Below are 18,684 nucleotides of genomic sequence, written 5' to 3'. Positions count from 1 at the left end.
ATTCAGACATGGCCCATTGATGCCTGCAATATGGTAAGTGCTCAGCAAAATGTTTAAATGAGAAATGACCCATCAGTCAAAGTCAGGTGTGTGTGCATGTGTTTGTTCACTCGAGGAAAAACATGAAGTGGGCACTAACTCTGTGCCTAGTTCTGTGCCCAGAGCTGACAACGTAAAAATCAATCAATCCTAGCTTCTACCCTTACAGAGCTCAAATTCCCCTGTGTTATCCAAAACAAATAAGGGCAGTAAAGTGTTGTCGGGTTCTGGGCTGCACTGTGTTATCTAGAGAGGAAGGGAAGAGGGTAGGGAGGTGGTCCAGAGGGGCCTGGGTCAGGCCTCTGCCGGCTGTCATTCTCCTAGGTGAGTTGCTATGTTATGACGCAGTCAGCCTCAGCATGTATTCCAGCCCTTGAGCTGGGCTGAAGGGTCTGTCTGGTTTAAGATTCCTATGTTAGCTTTTCCCCTCAGCTGCTCTGTGACCTCTGAGACCTCCCCTTCCTGGTGTGTTTGGAAATAGCACCGCTGAGACTTGGCCAGGGTAGGTTTTCCCTGAGTCTGGAAAAGCCCCACACCATACCTATCCCCGAGCCCAGCCAGGACAGTTCTGGAGACACAGTGAACAAAAAGAATCTTCTACTCACCACTATGGCTCTCTGAAGAACAGCTCGTGGGCATCTTGGTCACTGTCCCTTTTTTGGGTCAGAGAGGATACTGACTGCTGCTGAAAGCATTTCAGAGCCACAACCTGTCAGGGTCAGGGCTGGAACTGGACATATGGAGACACAAGGGGACTCAGTTTTCTGGACATGAGTCTTGCATGTGCCCTCAACAGAGGGCTGGGAGGTAGAGGGGAGTGCAGGGTGCCCGGGGATCAGAGTGCAGAGCCTGTGAAGATCACAGGTTGGACACCAGGTTCGAAGCCCAGCTCTGGCACTGAAGAGTCTCTGCAACTCTGGGCAAATTGCTTGACCTCTCTGGGTCATGAGTTTCTTTGGTCTAAAATGGGTTCGTGATTTGCAGTGTCTTGACTTACTGGCGTTTTGGTGATGAGAAGCGGCACACTCATGAGCCACGTGCTTTCCCTCTACGTCATCTTGGGGAATTAGGGCCAAGGTGAACCCAGTGGCACAGGAGTACCCACCTGCCTGCCTCCTGGCTTGGTGTGGGATAACTCTGCCGTATTTTCCTTGTCCTCTACGTTCCGTTCTTTGAAGAGACAGAACAGGAAGGGGGATGTGCAAGGAGCCCCATGGTCACAGCAGGCCTGTGTTCTGATGTCGTTGCAGATGGTGGAGAGCATGAAGTACCCCTTTCGGCAGGGCATGCGGCTAGAGGTGGTGGACAAGTCCCAGGTATCACGGACCCGCATGGCTGTGGTAGACACAGTAATTGGGGGTCGCCTGCGGCTCCTTTACGAGGATGGCGACAGTGATGATGACTTCTGGTGCCATATGTGGAGCCCCCTGATCCACCCAGTTGGTTGGTCACGGCGTGTTGGCCACGGCATCAAGATGTCAGGTGAGTAGTGGCCCTAGGTTTTGCTTCGCAAGGATTGGGTGGGAGCACCTTCCCCATACCTCGTGACAGTGCTGGGAGGTAGGTTATCATCTGCACTCTGCAGGTGACAGTGCTGAGCACCAGAGAGGTTGAGAGACTTGACCGAGGTCACTCAGCTCAAGTTGTGAGTGGTAAAGTCAAGAGTTGAACCCAGATGCTCCTAGCTCCAATCCTCTCCCACGTCATGCAGGAAGAGTCTGGGTCTCGAGGCTGAATAGTCCCTACAGAGAGCTCCTGATGTTTTCTGGGCTAGACCCATCTGTCTGCTGGTCTGGGGTGGCAGGTGCTGAGATACAGCCTCGAGCACATGCACAGCAGCCCCTTATGCACACGGGAGGTGTGGAGTTGGCCCAGTTAGCTGCCTTCAACTCCCTTCTCTTCCTCACTCCCTCTGCCATCCCTCAAAAGAGAGGCGAAGCGACATGGCCCATCATCCCACCTTCCGGAAAATCTACTGTGATGCCGTTCCTTACCTGTTCAAGAAGGTGAGGCACAGCCCTTGGGTTCTCTTCCCTTTGGCCATAGGTCGATTCCAGGCCTAAGGACCCTGGCTCTTCCCTGGGACTGTCCCTTTCCCTCCCCATTTCCTTCCCAGGCCTATGGCAGGTGAGGCCTGCTCCCCTCCATCTTCCCCTGCACCCACCCAGGGACTCCCCAGCCACCCCGTTCCTTCTAGGTACGGGCTGTCTACACGGAAGGCGGCTGGTTTGAGGAGGGGATGAAGCTGGAGGCCATTGACCCCCTGAATCTGGGCAACATCTGTGTGGCAACCATCTGCAAGGTGACCTGGGGCTGGCCTCTGAGGGGGCCGACATGGTGCAGAGCTCTGCCATCCACTGTCGGGCTCTTGGGACTGCAGCTCGTCCATCCCACCCCCCCAGTGCTGGGTGCTCCTGGAGGACCTGATTTCTGTGAGGAGGGGCCTTACCTGCTCCTTGCTCAGAATCTGCTTTTGTGTCAGGGTCTGAGGCGCACTGGACGGTGCTTATTGAACACCCGAACCTGGTCCTGTATCAGGTGTCACCTCACCGAGAGCCTGCCTGCCACGTGCCATGTCCTTTGAGTGCTGGCCTAGCTGCCAAGACCCCACCCGGGCTCACTTTGCTCCACTTCTCCTTCGTTATTGCCGCAGCCTGAGTAGCACACGACCACCCTGCCTTTGGCCCTTCGGAGGACACTGCTGATGTGTCCGTTCAGCACATCTGCTCCCTGCCAGGCGCGTGTGCCCACCCTCAGAACACACAGGCACTGAGACAGTCCCTGCTGGCTCGGCATTTGCTGTCCAGCAGGGAGGATAAATACCCTCAGTGTGCATAAGCTTAGGGCGTTCTCCGGGAAGGCTGAGCTCCAGATCCACTGGACCCTTCTGCCTCATGTCCCCGTTATAGCTGCCTTACTCTGGGTGGGGTGCAGTTCATGACACGATGCTCCATCTGCCCTACCCCTCGCTAGGTTCTCCTGGACGGCTACCTAATGATCTGTGTGGACGGGGGGCCCTCCACAGATGGCTCGGACTGGTTCTGCTACCACGCCTCCTCCCATGCCATCTTCCCAGCCGCCTTCTGCCAGAAGAATGACATTGAGCTCACACCCCCGAAAGGTAAGGCGATAGGCCACCACATGCTGGCCTTGCAGTCAGAAGGGGCAGGTGAGGCCACAGGCTAGGGTTCCTAGTCAAGTCAGACCCCTGGGGTGTGAGTTTTCAGGATTTATTGGAGAGGTGACAGAGCCACCCAGGGTCACCACTAGCCCTTAAACTGCCCAGGCTGACTCAGCCCCATGGTTGGTGTGTGGTTGGTGAGCAGAGTTCCCACTTGTCCCTTTGGGCAGTGAACAACCTGCACAATAGGACCATGGTCCTAGAATAGGTACCAGCCTGGGGACAAGGGAAGAAGGCTATGGGGAGACTCCAGGCTGAGCCTTGACCAAGCCGCAGCACCCCTTTGGCAGCGTGTTCGTTTCCCCCAACCTGCTTTTCACTTCCCCTCCTCTCCCTGTGCATCTGAGTTTTTTGCTCCTCCAGGGTATGAGACACAGACTTTCAACTGGGAGAACTACTTGGAGAAGACCAAGTCGAAAGCTGCTCCATCGAGGCTCTTCAACATGGTGAGGAGACCGAGCACAGAGCAAGGGCCTGCAGCAGCCTGGGGACCGGCCCTGCCCAATGCTGTGAACAGGAGCAATTCCAAACCCTTCTCATCAGCTACTTCCAGGGGAGAAGTCCCACACTGTGACATGGGCACTCCACTCTCTTTCCATAGAGGGGCTCATGCTTGGGAAAGAGCAGCCGTGGGATGTTGTCCAGAGGAACCTGCCCCAGCAGGCATTCTAGTGTCAGTCCCTCTCCCTCCCCCAGTTTTGCCAGCATCCCCCGACTCAAGCCGGCCCAGGCAAGCCCGCTGGGGCAGGGAGCTGACTGGCTTGGCAACTGCCTTCTTCCCTCACCTAGGACTGTCCCAACCATGGCTTCAAGGTGGGCATGAAGCTGGAGGCTGTGGACCTGATGGAGCCCCGGCTCATCTGCGTGGCCACAGTGAAACGGGTGGTGCATCGGCTCCTCAGCATCCACTTTGATGGCTGGGACAGCGAGTACGACCAGTGGGTAGACTGCGAGTCCCCGGACATCTACCCCGTCGGCTGGTGTGAGCTTACCGGCTACCAGCTCCAGCCACCTGTGGCCGCAGGTGTGGGCGCTCTCAGCTTTAAGGGGCTCTTGACTTTCCTTCCTCTTCTTTTTTCCTTCTTGCCCCCTCCCCTGTGCCCACTTACCTCTTTGGCATGAGATCAAGAAGTCTCATGGACCACTCTGTGTGAGGAGGGAGCCCTGTCTGCCCCCCTGCTCCTGACTTCTCTGTCTCCCTCTCCCTCTGGCCTGCAGAGCTCCTTCCTTCATCTTGCCCACTCTGTCATATGCTCGTGCCCTTGTGCACCCAGGTAAACTACCCAGGTCCCTCTGAGCAGCCCTAGCGACGAGGGTGGGAAGAAGGGACAGTTACTCTCCAGCCTCTCTCCCCAGTCCCACCTGTTCTCATTGCCCAGCTTTGGCTTCCCTTCTTGGGGTGTCCTGTGTGAGGGCGGAAAGGGTCTCAGGATGCACCTGTGCCCTGTGTCCTCCCAGAACTCTCTTCTCATCTCTCTTGCCCTGTCTTTCAACAACAGAACCAACCACACCTCTGAAGGCCAAAGAGGCCACAAAGAAGAAAAAGAAACAGTTTGGGAAGAAAAGTAAGTGATGCTCCAAATCGGCCAGGCTGGTGTGGGACCCAGAGCAGAGGTGGGGTCAGCCCCACGGCACTGGTTCCGAGATGCTGTCCTGCCAACGTAGCTCTCTTCACGGTCCTGCCCTGTCTCCTCTCCCTTGCCCTTTGGCCCCATGGGTCTTTCACCCTGTGTCTTTGGGGATCCAGAGTGTAAACAGGGGTGTTCAGTTTGTGGCAGGGTCTGGATGCCGAGGAAGAGAGAGGAGATCGTATCTGAGAGTGAGGTTGCAGGGATTCCCATTCCTGCTGCCCCAGGGTCAGAAAATGGCCTGGCCTCTTGGGCAATCCGCAGCTGGTAGGTTCTAAAGGAAAAGGCACAGGAAGAAATAGAAGTTTTCTTCATAAGGCTGTCATTCTTCCCTCGCGACCTCCTTGAGGGTGGAACCCAAGGCAGGCTGCTGAATGGCTAGACTCCACCTGGCACTCAGGGGCTCACTCTCAACCGATCCTGAGCCCAGTGTGGGCTCAGCTTGAGGGACAGCAGAGGGGGAGGGGGCAAAGCTGTGCTCCAGAGCCCAGGCCAGTGATGGCAAGGTGGTCACTACCACATGGCACCATGCAAGGAAGAGGATGTCCTGAAACAGGACAAAGCAGAAACAAGGACAAGGTCCCCGGGCACGATTAAGATTGAGTGATCGTATAGTGTTTGTCAGGTGGGCAGAGGCCCTGTGCCGTTGAGAACAGCAGGGCCAGGAATGTTGCATGTTACAGGAAGAAATCAAAGACTGAAAAAGGAAACTAACAACCACGATGGCTCTAAGCCTTGGCTCTCGATGGAGGTGTTGTCATTAATCCCCCACTGGAGAGGGCCTCTCTGACCTCAGGGCACACAGCCAGTCAGGGGTGTTGTCAGAGCTGGAGTCCAGGCCTTCTGTCCCCAGACCGGCACTTTCCCCTCTGCCACACCACCTGACCACTGGACGAGACCCAGCTCTTCAGGCCTCACGTAGGTACAACCTTAATGCTCGGTTTGAATCCATTTTTATTCAAAGGGAAAAGAATCCCTCCGACCAAGACGCGGCCCCTCAGACAGGGGTCCAAGAAGCCCCTGCTGGAGGACGACCTGCAGGCTGCAGGGAAGATCTCATCAGAGCCCATTTCAGACGAGAGTAAGAGCCACTAGGCTGGGTCGAGGCAGGACCAGCCTGCTCTGTGCTCAGAGGCGGCCCCTCTTCTTCCCAACCTGGGCACAAAAGAGTAGAGTCAAGTTTGGTGGGAATTTTCTGGGCACCAAGCAGCCCTGAACCACTGGGCCTGGAGAGCTTCCCACCCACCCCCACCAACTCTGAACAGAGCAGTCTCCATCCAGCCAGGCTCCCTGGCCGTTTCTTCCTCCTCCTCCATCTCTGTCCCCACCCAGTGTGCTGGGCAGGGGTGGCACATTGGTCAATGTCAGTGTCTCTGGCACAGCCTGCCTGGCTTGAGGTGTCCTGGGGCCCTGGGCCTTTGCTGCTGCTGCCCTCTCAGAGGTCAAGCAGGAGGGTGAAGGTGTGTCCTGAGGGCCCCCATCTGTAGGGACCAGATCCCTCTCCCAGGTCCTGCTCCCCGCCCTTCCCTGAGTTATAGGCTTATTCTCCATGCCACCCTCCCACCTCCCCTCCCTCTCCAGTCATTGCTGTGCAAGTAAAGGAAGAGCATCTAGACGTGGCCTCGCCTGACAAGACTCCAAGTTCAGAGATGCCTGTCTCCACTGAGAACATCAAGCAGGAGACAGAAGACTGAGCCTTCTGCTGCCAGCCAGGCCCCTAACCAGAAGCCAACCGAGGGCTATGGAGCAGAGGGAAGGCCCTCTGTGGCCACTGTCCCTCTACCCCCTTTAGTTTGGAGACTAAACCTTTGTGCGTAACTTCTGCCTGGTGCGTGAAGGTTGAGCATGGAAGGACCAGCATGGGGCTCCTTTGACCTGCCTCCTGCCTCTTTACTCCTCATGGCAAGGCCCACGTGACCTGAGGTCCCCAAACTCATCTGTGAACGCCTCCTCTCCAGCCTGAGCTCCTGAAGCTGGAATGTCCCCTGCCCGGGCTCTCTGCTCCTCCTCAGAGGAGCACCCTCCACCCCCACCACACCCCTCAACTGCCAGGGGTGGGCTGCCCCCGTCCCACTGGAAGACAAGACAGTGAACTGTGTGTTTGCCCAAGCAAGTTCATGTAAATAAAGTTCTGGAGCAGCTCTCTGAGCGGGATAAGGTCCTCTGATTGACAGTAAGCAGTATGACGGGAGCAGCCTCTGCCTAAAAAATGAACCAGGCCAAATGTGTCTCTGCCTCCTGGTGCTCTGCTCCTCCTGGCACCCTAGGGACGTTGTGGACCCATGCAGGAACCCAGCTTAAGGAGGCAGCTGAGAAATAGTGACCAGGATGCGGGTTTTGGTGACTTGTGAGGTGGCCTTGGCCTATTTTCTCTGTTGGCATGAGCATTGACTCCCATTTCGTAAAAGGAACAGTGGCAGGGGCCTGGTGCCACTTGGGGTTGACTCAGTGCAGAAGGTGGTCAGAACAGGCCATTCCCTGCCAGGATAGCAGGATGGCAAGGTAAGCTCAGTCTTTGTAGCTTGGTTAGACCTGTCACTGTCATTCCACTTCTCTCTGATAACCAGGGTCAAGTATGGCCCTGCCAGAGAATCATGGGGCTTTGACACAGGACGTGGTTAGCCGTGCTGGCTGAGGTGGCCCTGAAGGAGACTCTTGTCCCCTTTTGCCAGCACCTCTGGGAGGGAGGGAAAGAAGGAGAGAGGGTTAACCATACACTTCCTGGCTCACTTCTCCTTTCTGCCCAAGTCCTTCTCGACTCAACATATTTCTTTTCTCCCCACTCCTTTCTGAAATTACATTCTAGAAGTTCATGTAGTATGTGCCCAAATTTCATCTGCTTTTATTTTTCCCAGTCTCCCTTGACACTCTCATGTCTGATCTACCCCATCTCTTTAGTAACACGTCTTCCTGGAGCCTAAGGTGGGGGCAGGCTGCATTCCTCAGGTTTTCAGATAGAGGCAGTGCTGGGTGGGTCCCTATGTCGTTCTGCAAGGACTGCAGCAGCGTTGCCACGTGCAGCTGCCTTCTAGGTCTGCTGTTGCTCGAGCCTGTGTGTGCAGCTGGCCTGTGTACTGGTCTGTTGGGCTGCCCGCGTCTGCTGCTTGCTAAGACGTGCTAACTGTAGGTTTGCTCAGGACCCAGGCTGTTTGGGTTCACCCCTGAGGTGAGGGTGCAGGTTTCCAATCATCACAGCCCTGGGTATTTCTGGGCAGGTTCAGAGAGAACTTGATTCTATCTCTATCTTTAGCAAAGGCAGGGGGTACCCCCCACCATGCAGAAACAAGACCTAGAAAGTTTGGCCAGGCCAGTGGCTCACACCTGTAATCCTAGCACTCTGGGAGCCCGAGGCGGGAGGATTGTTTGAGCTCAGGAGTTCGAGACCAGCCTGAGCAAGAGCGAGTCCCCGACTCTACTAAAAATAGAAAAATTAGCCGGGCACGGTGGTGCATGCCTGTAGTCCCAGCAACTCGGGAGGCTGAGGCAGGAGGGTCGCTTGAGCCCATTAGTTTGAGGTTGCTGTGAGCTAGGCTGACGCCACAAAACTCTACCCCAGGTGACGGAGCGAGACTCCGTCTCAAAAAAAAAAAGAAGAAAGTAGCCTGTTGGTCCTGATTTCCTCAAAAGGTAAATAAGTTTGAAACTGTGAAGACCACAGGAGTGAGGCAGGTTTCAGTTCAGAGGGGCCATTCATCCCCTGCCATCACATACATTCCTCTCGGCTCCGAGACTCAGGTGGTGACAGGTCAGTTGCATGAGCCCCCAGGGCAGGACATCGGCAGGAGGATGGCCAAGGTGTGCACTTTGGCTCTGCTGCCTGCGCACAGAGCCCAGCTAAAGACAATTCATCGTCTCAGATTACCTGGCGGTTAAGGGATCCAGTTCTGACTGAAGGGCTTCTGGGAGAGCTGGGTTTGTATGCCATTTTGGCCTTCCTGAATGAAGCAGCCATCCCCAGAGGTGCCATGAGCACAAAAGCCCCAGGAGGAGGATGGCAGAGCTGGAGGACATGTTTGGCTATTCCAGCCCTGGGCTGGCCTCCCCAGGCTACATATGAGAAATTAAATCCCTTACTTGCCAAAGTCCAACTTGTCAGATTTCTGTTCCTTGCAGAGCGTATTCTGACATACCTCAGTATCAGTTGTGAAGACTAAATGAGTCAATACATGAAGAGCGTACAAAGCAATAAAGAATAAGCCAGGCACAGTGGCTCACGCCTATAATCCTAACACTCTGAGAGGCTGAGGCGGGAGGCTCACTTGAGCTCAGGAGTTCGAGACAAGCCTGAGCAAGAGTGAGACCCCGTCTCTACTAAATATAGAAAATAAGCCAGGTGTAATGGCGTGAGCCTATAGTCCCAGCTACTCGGGAGGCTGAGGCAGGAGGACTGCTTGAGCCCAGGAGTTGGAGGTAGCAATGAGCAATCATGATGCCACTGCACTCTAGCCTGGGCGACAGAGTAAGACTCTGTCTCCAAAAAAAAGTAAATATCTTCGGTCATGAGCTCTTGAGCACCCCATCTTCTTAACCATATTGTATTGTCCTTATTTACATTCTGCCATTCTCCTTCCCAAGACTATGCATTCCCTACAGGCAGAGCCTGTGTCTTTCCTGTCCCTAATGCCCAGCACAGGCCTGGTAGAAAGATGGCTTTGATGAGCGTTTGTGAAATGGAAGCACATACGTGACTGTTGTGTTGCTCGTGCCTAAAGGTCACTTTGATTTGTCAAAGATGGAAATATTAACCTCTTGGAAATTTCTACTCTAGGCAGAGAATGGACCTTGTGCCTCAATTTGCCCTTGGCTGGAACTAAAGGTCTTCTTGAGTCTCCCAGCAGTGGGGTCACTGGCTGGGAGACATTATCCTACAAAACCCTCCTACTCCCTGCTTGCCCTGCATGAGAACCCACAGGGACCCCCGATGCAGATTAGAGCAAATCCAAGCGCTGCAGCAAGCCACCCTGCAGCCCTCATCCTTTGCAATCAGGGGACAGGGGAGCAAGGGAACTTTGCTGCAAGAGCCTCAGACGCCAGGCACCAGATTAAATACGTATGTACACTGCTCAGTTCACCGTCAGTTACTCTGTGAGGTACATGTTGACCTCGTTCCACAGAAGAGAGAAAGGAAGGCTCAGTGAGGTGTAGTGGCTTGGCCGCCTCAGTTCACAACTGTTGAAGGACAGCAGCGGGTTAAGCCTAGTCTGGCCTACTGATTACCACCCGTGCGCAGTCAGTCAGCATCACCGAGCACGTTTCACATGCCCGACACCAGGCTGGACAGCGGGGCCTGGCGGAGAGTGAGGCAGACGTGGCCGGGATACTCTGCCAGTGTGAAGCCCTCAAGATGAGGGCCCTTGGCCTTCAATTCCTCTGTATTCCCGGGAGGAAACTGCCACCTTCGCCCAATAACCCAGAACCCCAGGGCTGGCACTGAGGGGTATCACCGGGTCAGAAAGGGTGACTGGATCAAATGGTCTGAGAGATCCTGATTCCTGCTGAAGCCACCGTACTGTGGGCGGAGGCTGGGGGTGTCTTCCCCTTGTAACTACAGCCCCGATCTGGGAGGGGACTCACTGGCGCATCTACTCCTGAGCCTGGCTCAGCACCTACGTGAGCTTCCCTGGGGCTGATGCAGGGAGAAAGCACCAGTGTGGGTTGAATTGTGTCTCTCCTGAAAACAGATGTGGAGTCCTAACCCCCAGAACCTCAGGTATGATCTTATTTGGAAATAGGGTCTTCACAGAGGTAATGAAGTTAATATGAGCTCGTTAGGTTGGGCCCTAATCCAGTATGACTGGTATCCTTATAAAAAGGAAATTTGGGCAGAGACAGATTAGAGAGGGAAGACGACATAAGTGACACAGGACGCATGCAGAGATGGAGGCAGAGCTTGGGATTATGCTGCCACAAATCAAGGGATGTCTGGGGCCCCCAGAAGCTGGAAGAGGCAGGGAAGGATCCTTACACTGCAGGTTTCAGAGAGCACGGCCCTGCTGCCACCTGACCTTGCCTTCCAACTTCTAGCCTACAGAACTGCGAGACAATATGGTTTTGTTCTAAGCCACCCAGTTCCTGGCACTTTGTTGTGGCAGCCCTAGGGAACTAACACAATCAAACTGCCAGCACCCCAACTCTTCAAAATGCAGGTCCAGGGTGAGGCAGAGCCCTCTCCCCACCTTCCTACTCCCGCTTTCTCCATTCTAGTTTCCCTCTAAGGGCTGCCTCTCCTCCTCAGACCGCCCCCCATGGCCTTACCAGCAGTTGTTCCCACGTGCAGGGGCGTCCCTGTCCTGCTCCCCCTTCTCTGATGTGCTATGAGGGTCTGCTACAACTGAGGGTTCAAGCCGAGGCTGAATATGTCAGGATGGTGAATATGTCAGGATGGTGAACACGTCAGGTGGGGCCCACCCTGTGGCTGATGGGGTAGGCACGGGAGGCAGAGCCAACAACACGCCTGCACTTCACTCTCCCCATCGCTGGACCAGGGCCCTTGAGGTCGGGGTTGGAAATGGTCGAGTCAATAGTGATCTAGCCAATACAGTAACAGCAGGATTGGCTTTAGGGACACACTGGGACCAGTATGCTGTGGCTTATAAGAAAAGCCACTGTCACACTGAAATAGCACATAGTTGGCCAGGCACAGTGGCTCAAACCTGTAATCCTAGCACTTTGGGAGGCCAAGATGGGAGGATCACCTGAGCCCAGGAGTTCAAGGCTGCAATGAGCTATGAGGATGCCACTGCACTCCAGCCTGAGTGACAGAGTGAGACTCATTCCCCGCTGCCGAAAAAAAATAGCACGTAGTTATTTCTTTACAAACTCACCCCAGGTCCAGTCCACAGGTGAGGAGAGGAGGTCGGACATTATTGAAAACACACAACCAGGCTGTTGCCCAGCTATGGAACCACATGCATCAGGACCTCTGCTACCCAGGGGCTGTGAGATGTGGCCCTCCCACGGAAGTCTTGCCCCATGGCCCACCTTTTCTGACCCTGGCTGTCTTCCCTTGATGGGGGCTCTCCTGGAGCCGGACCTGGAGGCAGGTGTCCGCTTGGCCTTCCTGGCAGCCCAGCCTGTGCAGGCTTGAAAGACGGCAGCTGCAGCCTTCACCCTCTGGCCCCGGGCAGTGGGAGGGGTGGCACAGGTGGCCCCCACCTGCAGGTTCAACCCAGCAAGCCACCTGAAGAGAAAAGAGAGCTTGGGGAACCCCGTACTGACTCCCGGCTGAGAGTTTTCCTGAGGAGATTGAGGGGGTCATCGGGAATTTGGGGGCAGTGGGGTCCCATAAGTGAGAGCAGGCTCTGCGGAGAATCCTGGCTTGGCAGCTCACCAATTATGTGACCTACAAGCCACTTCAAGCCTTAGGTCCCTTTTCTGTAAAAAGGGGATAACAGTAACCGGTAACAAACAGTTACAGAAGGTTTAAGATATACCTGACACCATTCAAATCAATTCATATACGCTGACTCATTCTTACAACAACCATCATGAGATAGACACTATCATCCCCTTTTAACAGATGGGCACAGACAGGTTATGTGGCTTGCCCAAAGTTAATAAAAGCACAGAGCCAGGATGGGAGCCCAGGTCTGCGAACTCCAGGCTTCTTGTTGCTTTCTTACGTAATTATGTAAAGTGACCACGCCTATTTATTAGGTTCCAGTCTCCTAGGCAGGGCACATATTATTCCTACTTCATGGATGACGAAATCCAGGCTCAGAGAAGTCCACCCCAACCCCTCCAGGGAGGGTAAGTTGTCACTCCATAAATTAATATTACCATAGTAGAGACAGAAATGGTCTCAAGAGTTTTGCAGGGCTTTGCCCTGAAGGAATATGTGAATGTGTTAGTTTGCATATCAAAAGCTGCTTCACCTTGGGAGGGCGTCTCAAAGGTCAGTGGCAGCTGCTCTCAAACCTGTGGTTCTCCCCTGTTTTGAATGACAAAGCAGGTCTGCTAGGAGCCACGGGATGAGAGCTGATCGAACAGTGCCGGCCTGAGAGACAGACACTTGTGGCTAAAAGCAATTAGCCCAAGGGACAGTTCCTGTTTGACTTCTGATCACCTCTCTCCATTTGCAATAACTAGATAAATATGGAGCCACTATATCTGTTTAACCCTTCTGTTGAGTGATAAATTTACCTTAGAACTTAGAAGTTTGTCTTTGAAAGATTTTGTAATCATTTGTTCACATAGATAGAGTTAGTTAAGGGATCTACAGAAGCCTTTTGAAAGACTTTTAACCTAAAACGGACTACTGGTTATTATGTAAATGTTACCCCTGGCAACTGATCACTGTACCTATAAAGACCCATGTAAAACTTCACTCGTGACCTTACAATTGACGGGGATATTGTAAGGACCCCCAAGTACCCCTGCTTTGCCTTTTATCTTTATAAATCTATAAAAACTATACCTTCATCTCTGTGTATTCTTTTATTTCTATTATTTTCCATTTTCTATTATTTTCTTATCCTTTGTGACAATCCCTATCTAAGGGACCCGATGTTTTGCTGGGAGCGTAGCTAACTCACCGCAATAAGTGACCCTGGAAAGGGCTCATTCATGCCTGGCTCCAACAGGACCTGCCCCTGCCCTGCCAAGATGCTCAGCTAGGCACAGATGCCCCCCAGGGAGATGGCAGGGGGTTGACTGAGAGCAGCTGGTGGGTCTCTGGAAGTCCAGGAGCAGGTACACACCTGTGCAGCGGGAGCAGCTGGCAATCACAGTGGAAGGGATTGCCACTGAGGTCGATGAGCTCAAGCCGGCTGAGACCAGGCAGGGGAGGCAGGGCCCGAAGCTGGTTCTTCTGCAGGTGCAGGCTCTGGAGCTCCGGTCCCAGGCCTGAGAAGGCCCCAGGAGAAATCTGCAAGGAGGTGCCAGGCCCTGATGTGAGCTCCTGGCAGGCCCTTCCCACCCCCAGGTCTGGTGGGGAGCCCCATCCTCCCCCAGCAGAGGGGGAGCTGGAGAGCCCAAGATGGCCCAGGTAGAAATTGCAGTGCTGGGTGGAAACCCAGGTTGGTCTAATGTCAAAGCACTTGCCCCGTCCAAGTCACCTGGATGACCAGTTCATGGTTCAAGTCCCCACTACCCCCAACCCCTGCACAATGGTAAAACCTCTTGAGCACTCTCAGTGTGTACAAACAACAGGTGACCCTATGGCCCCAAGTTCCTCCCTCCTCCATACTCCAGCAGTGCCCTCCCTGGGCTGCCCTCTAGTTGTGTGGCACTGAATTCTGCCTGGCCTTTCACCCACACCTGAGCTCCTTAAGGGCAAGGGCAGTGCCCAGCCTAGGACCTGGCACCAAGGGGGTGGCAAATGCTTGCTGAGTGAATCTTGATGCATGTGGCATGGTGCTACCTCCCCCACCCCAATACACATCCCGTGCATACCTGCTCCAGGCCACTGCTGTTCAGGAAGAGGTGCTGCAGTGACCTGCCCACAGGCCGGAAGGCCCCATCTCGCAGGGCTCTGAGTGGGTTCCCGGAGAGCTCTAGCTCCAGGAGGACAGGCAGCCCCTCCAAGGCCCCAGTGGGCACCTCTCGCAGCTGGTTCCTGTCCAGGTGCAGCTTCTCCAGCTCCAGAGCTGGGCCCAGCGCTCCTGGGGACACTCGAGTGATACGGTTTCCACTCAGGTAGAGCCAGCGTAAGGCCTGTGTCCCCATCAGATCTGCAGGTGTTAGGCAATCCACAATGTTGTCCTGCAGATGCAGGGAGAAGAGTCTTGGCAGGGCGCGCAGTGCGGCCCCCGGCACCTGCACGAAGCGGTTGCGCTCTAGGTACAGGTAGCCAAGGTGTGGGGCCCCTTGCAGGGCAGCAGCGCTGAGGCCTGACAGCTGGTTGTCAGAGAGGTAGAGGTAGACTAGGCGGCCCAGCCCCGCTAAGGCGCCAGCCTCCATGTCTGCGATGCCGCAGTGTTGCAGGTGCAGAGACACCAGGTGGCCCAAGCCGGGGAAGGCCGCTCGAGGCACCGAGGGGAAGCGGTTCCGCCTCAGGTCCAGGAGCTGAGTGTCGTTGGGGAAGCCGCGGGGCACCGCCTGCAGGCCGCGGCCTTCGCAGCTGCTGTGCCGGGACTCGCGGACGCACACGCAGGCGCGAGGGCAGGGCACGACCGCCCGGTCCTTCCCCTCGGGGGCGCGCGGAGGGGCTCGGGGCCCGGCAGCTGCCAGCTCCTCCTTCTTCTCCTCCTCCTCCTCCGGGTCCCCGGGGCAGCGCAGGTCTGAGGGCCGCAGCGCGTCCAGGGCCTCTCCTCGCAGGCGCCGCGGGCCTCTGCACGCGCCATCCGAGCGCATGCGCGCCCGCGCCAGCCACTGGAGCAGCGGCCGCGCCTGGCAGCCGCACCACAGCGGGTTCCCCTGCAGCCGCAGCCGGCGCAGCTGGCCCGGGCCCTGCAGCGGGGGCAGCGTTTCCAGCTGGTTCCCTCGGAGGTCGAGGCTGTGCAGGCGTGGGCAGCGGGCGAAGGCTCTGGGACCCAGCGCCTGCAGGGCCCCGTGGTCCAGCAGCAGCTCCCGCAGCCCGGGCAGGGCCAGCGCGTCCTCCTCGCCCACGTAGGTGAGTGGGTTGTGGCCCAGCTCCAGACGGGCCAGGCCGCTGGCCTGGGACAGGGCCGGCCCGGGCAGGGCCTGGAGCTCATTGTGGTGCAGGCTGAGCCGGCGCAGGGCGGGCAGGCCGGCCAGGGCCTCGGGGGCCAGCACGCTGAGCGCGTTGTGGGACAGCCGCAGCCAGCGGGTGCGCAGCAGCCCCTGGAAGGCCATGGCGGGCAGGTAGACCAGGGCGTTGTGGGCCAGGTTCAGCGTGGCCAGAGCGCTCAGCGACCCGAACGCCCCGGGCCGCAGCTCCTCCAGCATGTTCCGCTCCAGCTCCAGCCGCTGCAGGGAGCCCAGCCCGTCCAGCGCCTCCTGGGGCAGCGCGCGCAGGCGGTTGGAGGCCAGGTTGAGCAGGAGCAGGCGGCCCAGGCCACGGAAGGCGCCCTCGGCCACCAGCTCCACCTGACAGTGCCGCAGGTCCAGATGTGTGAGATAGGGCAGGTCCTGGAAGGCAGCTGGAGGGATCGCCTTCAGCATGTTGCCCCGGAGGTCCAGCCGCTGAGTCAGCTGCGGGTGGGAGGGAAAGCGGAGGCTGAGGCAGAGCGAGCCGCCTTTGGAGGTGCTGCTGCCTCACCTGGAACACTCTTTTCTCCCCTCGCCTTTCCTGTATTTCTCTTTATCCTGCTCCCTGACGCCTCCTCCAGGAAGCCTTCCTCCTCAGTCACTTGTCATCCCCCACTGTGGCACTTTTCACAGTGTATTATCACTGCCCCTTTTCTTTTTTTCTCCCCTGCTGGCTCCTGACTCCACAGGGCAGAGACCATATCTTCCCCTGCTACATCCTCAGTTCTCTGCCACAGGGTCTGTAATAAATGCAATATTTATCTATAGGTCACCTGCCTATTTTTGTCACACTGTAAGGATTTTAAATAGAGTATCTCCCTGTTACTGGTTATTATTATTCCCATTTTACAGATGTTAGACTGAGGCTCAGAGAAAAGGAACCAGCCGGCAGCCCAGGCTCCTTCCACTGACCCATACCCTGCCTCACTGCCACCCTGTGCCCATGCTCCCACCCTGCTGACCTCAGGGATGGCGTTTGGCACCTCAGTAAGGTTCTGGTGCCGGCAGGCAACATGCCGCCTGGAGTTGTCACAGATGCAGGTCTGTGGGCAGCGTTGGGCAGCTATCTGCCAAGCTGCGCCCAGCAGCAGAAGCAGCAGCAGGACCAAGGAGATGTGGGTGGAGCTCTGGGGCCTGGGAGAGGAAGGGAGTGTTGGTTGTGCACAGGGACCACACACTGTCCCTCACTGAGCCCCAGCCATGGTGCAGCTCCTGCCCCCAGAAACCTTCTTTGGGCTCAGAAAAGTACCATTGCCCTAAGCCTCACTGTGCCACCCTCCCGCCCCCTGCCGTGCAGTAGAGGTTCTACTACCAGTCCTGTTTCACTCAGGAGGAAACCAAGGCTCAGGGAAGAGACCTATTTGCCTAAAAGTTTATCCAGAAAAAAAAAAGAAAGAATAAAAGAAAAACTCTCTGTCCAGCAGCTCAGTGAAGACTTGCTGAACATAAGAATGACTCAGGTTCAGAGCATGTACCCAGGCTGTGCTGAGGCCCCCAGTCCAGGGGGAGGCTCAGAAGCAGGCTGTTGTCACACAGATACACTGCCAGCTCCTGGCGGGAGGGAGCATAATGTGCCCACGTTGAGAAGGCAGCCTGGCAGTGGGAGAAAAAGACCCAGGCTTGGCCCAAGTTGTAAGCAAGACTGCTGGTCGGCCGGGCGCGGTGGCTCACGCCTGTAATCCTAGCACTCTGGGAGGCCGAGGCGGGAGGATCGCTTGAGGTCAGGAGTTTAAGACCAGCCTGACCAAGAGTGAGACCCCGTCTCTACTAAAAATAGAAAAAATTAGGCAGATGTGATGGCACATGCCTATAGTCCCACCTACTCAAGAGGTTAAGGCAGGAGGATCACTTGAGCCCAGGAGTTTGAGGTTGCTGTGAGCTAGGCTGACGCCTCAACACTCTAGCCCAGGCAACAGAGCGAGACTCTATCTCAAAAAAAAGACTGGCGGGTCCAGGTATTGTAGGGTCTGAGGTCCTTGAGTGAGCCTTAAGGTCTAGTCAGAGCCATATTGCCATGGTGAGTGGGCAGCTCAATCCTCTTCTTTCTTTTGTGTTTATTTCCCCTTTTGTCTTCCGTTTACCTTAGCTGGCTTACCTTACCTGGCTAGCCTGGACTGGAATGGCGGGTATTGAGGGTATGGGTTTGGGGCTGTGCTTTGAGGAAGGTATGTCCATCTACCCACCCACCTACTCATCCATCCATACACCCATCCACTCATCTACCCACCCACCCATCCATCCGCCCATCCACTCACCCATCCACCCATCCATCCATCCCCTAATCAGACCCCCTCACCTCACAACTGCAGCTACTGCCCATTGATCCTTAGGGACAACTGCTGCCACTGTGGCTCTCCTGGCCTCCCCTGTGCTCCACTGCCCACCCAGCAACCGAAGGGAACATTCCAAAACAAAGATGGGACCCTGACACCCCCAGCTGAAAACCCTCCAGCATCTCCCCATTGCCTTCGATGGAAAGTCCTGACTCCTGATTACTCAGGTGGAGTCTGCTCAAATTCGTCAGTGTCTCCCTTGGCTGCCTCACCACCTCAAGCGCACCTGGAATAGCTAGCTGTGCCGTCCCTGCACAGGCCCAGAGCTGCTCCTCACTGCCTGTGTCAAACGAACTCGCCTGGTTCATTGTCCTCTTCTCAGCCTGCGTCATGCACAGCCTTTGAGCAGCCTCTCTTGACCCCTGGGCTGCCCCCCACCCCTCAGCCCCCGCCTGCTCTCGGGATTGTCACTGTCTCGTGTTGAGGCTGCTGTGGGTGCCAAGGTCCAGCCCCTGCCTTGGAGTTGGTGGCCTTCTCCATAGCTGGTGGTGAAGGCTGTGGCTCATGGCAGGCCAGGGAGGGGACCCATGGGGACCGATCCCTGAAGGGACAAGAATCCAGGGCTCAGAGGGCTGACGCTGGGCTCTCAGACAAGCCCTGAGGGACTAACGCACAGGAGCAGCCACATTCGCAAACACTGTCTTCCTTAGAACCCACCTCGGGAGACCCTTGGAGAATCTCAGGCCCAGGAAGTTCCCAGAGCCCCCGTCTGCCAGCCTCTCAGAGGCCCAGAGAGGGGCAGGGACTTGCCCGAGACCACTCAGCTGCTCTGAACCCCCCTTGTACCATCAGGGCCCAAAGACTCACCCCTCCATGCTGCCTCGAACTGCCAGTCCAGCCTGGAGGCACAGCA

The 18,684-nt window shown here is 56.1% G+C and overlaps 2 protein-coding genes across 3 annotated transcripts in view; one reads left to right on the top strand and one right to left on the bottom strand.

The window, feature by feature from the left end:
* Positions 1-6,975, top strand: part of L3MBTL2 (l(3)mbt-like 2 (Drosophila)) — an 18,622-nt gene extending 11,647 nt beyond the window's left edge. Inside the window, exons 8-16 of the mRNA XM_012638116.1 lie at positions 1,290-1,521; positions 1,969-2,045; positions 2,237-2,341; positions 3,013-3,160; positions 3,584-3,666; positions 4,010-4,244; positions 4,720-4,785; positions 5,813-5,929; positions 6,430-6,975. Coding sequence (XP_012493570.1) covers positions 1,290-1,521; positions 1,969-2,045; positions 2,237-2,341; positions 3,013-3,160; positions 3,584-3,666; positions 4,010-4,244; positions 4,720-4,785; positions 5,813-5,929; positions 6,430-6,542 — 1,176 coding nt within the window. The 3' untranslated portion in view covers positions 6,543-6,975. The remainder of the gene's footprint in view (positions 1-1,289; positions 1,522-1,968; positions 2,046-2,236; positions 2,342-3,012; positions 3,161-3,583; positions 3,667-4,009; positions 4,245-4,719; positions 4,786-5,812; positions 5,930-6,429) is intronic.
* On the bottom strand, positions 5,783-18,684 carry CHADL (chondroadherin-like). Of its 2 annotated transcripts, none has more exons than XM_012638114.1 (6): positions 18,639-18,684; positions 16,461-16,632; positions 14,242-15,942; positions 13,548-13,714; positions 11,830-12,028; positions 5,783-6,003 (listed from the first exon to the last, which is right to left on the bottom strand). In XM_012638114.1, exons 1-6 carry the CDS (start codon positions 18,644-18,646, stop codon positions 5,977-5,979), a joined length of 2,274 nt encoding a protein of 757 aa, XP_012493568.1. In that variant the 5' UTR covers positions 18,647-18,684; the 3' UTR covers positions 5,783-5,976. The 2 variants fall into 2 exon arrangements, with proteins under 2 accessions (XP_012493568.1, XP_012493569.1); XM_012638115.1 differs by having other exon boundaries at positions 5,788-6,003; positions 11,830-11,881; positions 13,629-13,714; positions 18,639-18,653.

Source organism: Propithecus coquereli, unplaced genomic scaffold (assembly GCF_000956105.1).
Source record: "Propithecus coquereli isolate 6110/MARCELLA unplaced genomic scaffold, Pcoq_1.0 Scaffold126, whole genome shotgun sequence".
NCBI lineage: Eukaryota > Metazoa > Chordata > Mammalia > Primates > Indriidae > Propithecus > Propithecus coquereli.
This window is presented reverse-complemented; position numbering and strand designations above follow the sequence as displayed.

Bases quoted from the DNA above. Each gene is read 5' to 3' on its own strand.
- CHADL (XM_012638114.1), bottom strand. The intron at 15,943-16,460 runs GTCAGCAGGGTG...TCCCACCCGCAG, and splicing joins TGCCAAACGCCATCCCTGAG to CTGACTCAGCGGCTGGACCT. The intron at 13,715-14,241 runs GTATGCACGGGA...ACCTCCTTGCAG, and splicing joins ACAGCAGTGGCCTGGAGCAG to ATTTCTCCTGGGGCCTTCTC.